The sequence below is a fragment of the Chaetura pelagica genome, unplaced genomic scaffold, assembly GCF_000747805.2.
Source record: "Chaetura pelagica isolate M959 unplaced genomic scaffold, ChaPel_1.0 scaffold1040, whole genome shotgun sequence".
Classification (NCBI taxonomy): Eukaryota; Metazoa; Chordata; class Aves; order Apodiformes; family Apodidae; genus Chaetura; species Chaetura pelagica.
This window is the reverse complement of record NW_009951681.1, coordinates 38,385-43,664: the sequence shown is the minus strand read 5'-3', so window position 1 is coordinate 43,664 and position 5,280 is coordinate 38,385. Positions and strand designations below refer to the sequence as shown.

Below are 5,280 nucleotides of genomic sequence, written 5' to 3'. Positions count from 1 at the left end.
GGAGCAGCCTGGGCTGGTGGGAGGTGTCCCTGCCCATGCAGGGGGTTGGATCTGGATGGTCTTTAAGGTCCCTCCACACCCAAACCAGTCTGTGATTCTCTGATTCTGGGATCCATCCCCTCTCAATCTTGGCCCATCCCAACCCAACCCCTTCAGAGAGGCCCCTCGGGCTGTTTGACCTTGGACATGTAGGAGGAAACCAAACCCTGTCTGGGGGAGAGTTCCCAGGCTCTGGGCAGTGCTGTGCTCTCCAGTAGCCTGATACCTTCCCCTTTCTCTCTTCTCTCTTGCTGCTCCAGAGCCCACAGTGGAAGAGAAACTTCAGAAGCTTCACAGTGAGGTCAAGTTTTCCCTGAAGGTGGATAACCCGGTGAGTTCCCAGGAGCCTGGGAGCTCCCCAGCTACCACCCAGCTGCTCCTGATCTCTTCCAGGATGCTGGGTGGCCTGAGGGGACCACACAGCCCTGTCCTGGGTGTCCTTGGGGATCTGGTTCCCTCCCTGTCACTTGCTACCCCTTCCTGTCCCTCTGTCCTGGGGGTGACTCTCCCCGTGCTGGGGTGAACATACCTAGAGGGGTTGGGGTGGAGGGTGGTTGTGCTGCCCACAGGGCTGGGGATCTCCCTCGAGGCAGGATCCAGAGCTTAGCTGCAAACCCCACAGAGGTTTGGTGGATGGAGACCCCATGTCCCAGGCCTGCCCAGTTTATCCCCCTTCCCCACAAAGGGATTTCCAGGCACCTTCTGATCCCAGTGCCCTCCTTGCAGGACATCAAGCGGTGCCTCAATGCTCTCGAGGAGCTGGGCACACTCCAGGTCACCTCACACATCCTCCAGAAGCACACTGACGTGGTGGCCACGCTGAAGAAGGTAGGGGCAGAGGGTTGAGTCCCTGCCTGGAGGGAACCAGGAGCCTGCTGGGACCACCCCAGCTCCAAGGAGGTCCCCTCCTCCCTCCTGCTCCTGCAGATCCGTCGCTACAAAGCCAACAAGGACGTGATGGAGAAGGCTGCTGAGGTCTACACCCGCTTGAAGTCACGTGTCCTGGGACCAAAGATGGAGGCAATCCAGAAAGCCAACAAAGCTGGGGCTGAGAAGGAGAAAGGGGAGGTGGAGAAGAGCCAGGAGAAGCTGTCGGGAGGGGAGACACGGAATGAGAAGGGAGAAGAGGAGACAAATGCTGGTAACTCTCCTTGGGCTGTTCCCTGCTCTGTCTGATGCCAGGGGCCTTCTTGGGACATGGCACATCCCCCTGGGGACATGAACAGGGACACAGCATGTCCCACTGGGGACTTGGAACATGAAGAGGGACACATCATGTCCCACTAGGGACATGAAGAGGGGCATAGCATGACCCACTGGGGACGTGGACCAGTTCACACCACATCCTCCTGGGGACTGGGGACACAAACAGGGACACAGCACATCCTGGTGGGGACCAGGGCCACAAACAGAGGTGTCTCTTGGCTTGGTGGTGGAGGAGGTGGGCAGGCACGGGTGGCACCTCCAGTCCCTCCTTTTCTGGAGTGTCAAGAGTGAGAAAGGCCTGGATATGGAAGGGTAGTGGCAGTAGGAGCAGAGGGCAAACCTCGCTCCACACCCAACGCCTTTGGGCTGGTTTTTGGGCCAGGACAGCTCCTCCCTGCCAGCTTGAGCTGCTTCAAGGCACAGGGGAGAGGGAGGAACCTGGAGATGTCCTTGGCTGGTGCCTCAGGCTCTTGCACAGGCAGCTGGTGACTGGGATCTTCCACCCGCGTGGCCAGGTCCCTGCCTGGGAATGTCCTGGTGATGCTGCAAGAGCCTTCCCAGAGGAGCTGATGGGGAAAATCCACTCTGCTGCCAACCTCTGGGCTATGGGGGGTGGAGTCTTTGGGGCCCTTCTCGAAGCTGTTGGGGTCAAGGCAGACCTGGGGTCCCCTTACCCTGGGCTGGTTGCACCTCACCTGATAATGGAGCAACCTATGGGTGTGGATCCTTGGCTTGCCCAGCCCTTCTTGGGTTGGGCTGGATGAGGTCCATCATCGTGGGGTGGCTGAGCCTCTTTCTTCCCTTTTAGAGCTGTCAGGGCCTGTGAATGGTGAATCCTTGTCCCAGAAAGCAGAGGCCACAGAGGAGAAGGACAAAAGCCAAGGGGCAGGAGCTGGGGAACCAGAGGCGTCCAATGAGGAGCCCCTCAACAAGTGAGCGTGTGAGAGGGGCTGGGGGCTGCCCCACCTCCACCTTGGGCTTCAGCATGGATGGTTTGGGTGGGTGGGGGGGTTGTGCTGGGCTTTTCACAGCTGGGGAGGGATCCTGGGGTGCAGGAGAAGGGCTGAGGAGACCCTGCTGAGGTAGCTGTGCTCTCCCCCAGCAGCCTGCAGGACCATCCTGTGGCCGGGCTGGAGCGGGAACGGGCTCACGGGGACTCGGAGGCTGTTGGGGACACAGAGGAAAGCTGAGGAAAACCAGCTCCTGCCTGGAGGAGGAGGAAGCAGAGGGGCTGCAGGGGGGGACCAGCCTCTGCCTCATCCCCTGCTCAAGTCCCTTCACCAAGTCACTCAGTAGCTGATGTCCCAGGTCTTGCCCTGTGCCCCCTGGGGGGGGCTGTGCTGGTTCCTCTGGATTTGTCCCCCTCTTCTTGGTTTGTTTATTTCAATTTCATTTTACTTGGTTGTTGGTTTGGTTTCATTTTGATTTCCTGGCCCCCTCCCCCCTTACCTGATTCCTTGTGATTTCAACCCACATGAAATGAAGAAGAAAGGGGTTGGTTTTTAAATGAAAAACAAACAAACAAAACCCCAACAACCCCCCCCAACCAAACACGAGGAGCCCCAAGGGTCTGGTTCTTGAGGCATCGCTGACTGTGACGAGGGGAGGGCAGGAGCAGCCCCCTGCCCATCTTCCCCCCTCTCCCCTTTCCTTCCCTTGGGCCCTGGCCCACCCTACGAGCCAGGACCAGGCACCCATGGGTGTCCCTATCCCTGCTGAGGGGAGTGGGACAACCAACCCGGGCTGCTTTCTGCTTGGTTTTCCAACACCTTGAACACTGGGAGGTGGGGGAGGGAACTTCTCCCATCTCCTTTCCCCACCACCATCTTCTCACTGACCAGAAGCTGGAGCCTGGTCCCTCTGCTCCAGCAGGGGAGGCAGCAGGTCTGGGCACCACCTTTTGAGTTAAAAACAAAAGAGTTTCAAAAGAAAATAGTGTCTTTCTCTCTCTCTTATCTCAGCCAGGGAGGGACTGAAATGTGGCAGCATCCTGCCTTGTGCTGGGCAGCATCTTTTGTCTGTCTGTCTGTCTGCTCTTTTGCCAAGATCTGAAGCTTTTTTTTTTTTGTACATGTAAAATAAAGATGTTCCCAGCTCAACCAGTCACTGGGTCCTCCAGTCCTTTTCATGCCAGGGCCAAGGGAAGAGGGGACACCCCCCCACACACACACACCCCACTTTGAGGCTGTTCTTGCTGTAACTCTGCCCTGGGGAGAAGGGTTATGGGTTTATTTCCAGGGCTGATTTCATGCTCCAAACCTCCATAAACAAAACCCAAATAAAACCCATTTAAAATAAGATCAAACAATGACAAAAAAAAGAGAAGAAGCTTCTTGCCCAACTTGCTGGGAAGCAAGAGGGGAAGGGGGGAGGGGGAATGGGGTGAGATTCATGCTGCTTCTTGGCATGAGGGGGGTTCTCAGGCTGGAGAGATGTGGGAACCACCTGGAATCCAGGGAAGCTGGATGGGGGGGACACAGGGAAGTGTCACCACAGCCCAGGAAGGGTTGGTTAAACCCTGAGCTGCCCCAACAAGGACCTTCTATGTGACCCCCCCACCCAGACTGGGGCATCACCCTGTGTCCAGAGGGGGGGATTTCAAGGTATCTACAAGGTTGGTGTGTCCATCCTTCCCTCCCCATACTCCTCATTCCCTGTTCCAGCCCCCATCCTCACCCCAGGGGTTGGAGTAACACCAAGACACAGACAAGAACTTGAGCAGAGCCATGTTGGTGCCACCAAGGCCCATGGGATGGTTTCAAACTGGAGCAGCTGGTGGAATCTGGGGTCCCCTCACTACATCGTGCTCTCCTGGGGGGTCATGGGTGGTGACCCCAGGACAGCCATCTCAAGAGTGTCCTCCAGCCAGGGCACCAGCAGGTGCTGGAGCAAGAACATCATCAATGCCTCCCAGGCCTGGGCCACCACCTTACGTCCCTGCTCCATCAAGGTCCCCAGCAGCTCCTGCAGGATCCTGGTCAGGTTGAAGACTCTTCCAAGCTTGGCTGTGGAACACTGAGCTTGCCAGACCTGAGCTTGCTGCCCCACAGCCTCCTGCTGACCCTGCCCCACTGTCTCACCAGCTCTTTGGACCACAGTGGGGGTCCCACACCCCTCAGCCAGTCCTGCCTGGGGGCTGGGGTCCCGGGCAGGGCTCCTGTGCTCACAGGGGTCCTGATTGTTGCAGGGTGGATGCTCCAAGTCTTGGGACACGGCCTCTGTTGGGAAGGGTAGCATGACTGTGGGGTCCCAGGCATGGTGAGAGTCCCCAGTATGGTGGAGGGGTCCCCCTCCCAGCCCAGCACCACAGAGGGTGGATCTTACCCCACCAAGGACATGCTGGAGGTGGGGGAGGTATTCGTGGGTGTCCAGCTGCCATGGGGCAGGTCCTGGTGTCAGCAGAAAGGGAGCTGAAGGGAAGGACACAGCTTGGAGACCCTCAGCTGAGGGCAAGGACATGGCTTGGAGACCCCCCCCCCCCAATGCCCCCCAGCATAGGACAAATCTGGCCTGGCCACTGTGGGGGGAGCAGGGACCCCAGGCAGTCCATAGAGTCCCTGGTGGTTCTGCCTGCAAGGGGTGGCGAGGACACAGTGCTGACCCATGGGGGGGCCAAAGCCACCTCTGGCCTGAGCCCCCCCCCAAGATGGGGGTCCGAGCCCCTGGGGCTGGGGGAGATTCTGCTCCCAGGACAACCCCAGTCCCCATACCTGCTTCTGCCCTCCCACCCCTGGTCCCACAAGGGCTGGGGAGAAGACAGGGGTCTCAGGGGGCTGTGAGATGGGGGGGAGAGGGGGAAAGAAAGGACATGAGGGGCTGCTCCTCCATAAACCCCCTTTCACTCACCTTCAGCTATGGGCCCAGATGAGGGGCCAGAGGTGGGGGGCCCAGCATGGGGCTGTCCCCTCTGGTGGCTCCATGAGAAGCCCCAACCCCTGGGAGCTCCCCCAGGGTTATGACATCATGGCTCCTGCCACCAGCTCCCCTCCCCCCTCCGCTTGGGGGTCCCAGTGCCACCTCAGCCCCCTGCCCACC

General features: G+C 59.0%; 1 protein-coding gene across 1 annotated transcript in view; it reads left to right on the top strand.

Moving 5' to 3' along the window:
- LOC104393856 (hepatoma-derived growth factor-related protein 2) overlaps positions 1-2,435 on the top strand; it is a 14,664-nt gene extending 12,229 nt beyond the window's left edge. The window contains exons 11-15 of the mRNA XM_010003753.1: positions 302-370; positions 766-867; positions 967-1,180; positions 2,054-2,177; positions 2,351-2,435. Coding sequence (XP_010002055.1) covers positions 302-370; positions 766-867; positions 967-1,180; positions 2,054-2,177; positions 2,351-2,435 — 594 coding nt within the window. The remainder of the gene's footprint in view (positions 1-301; positions 371-765; positions 868-966; positions 1,181-2,053; positions 2,178-2,350) is intronic.
- The last annotated feature ends 2,845 nt before the right edge of the window (positions 2,436-5,280 follow it).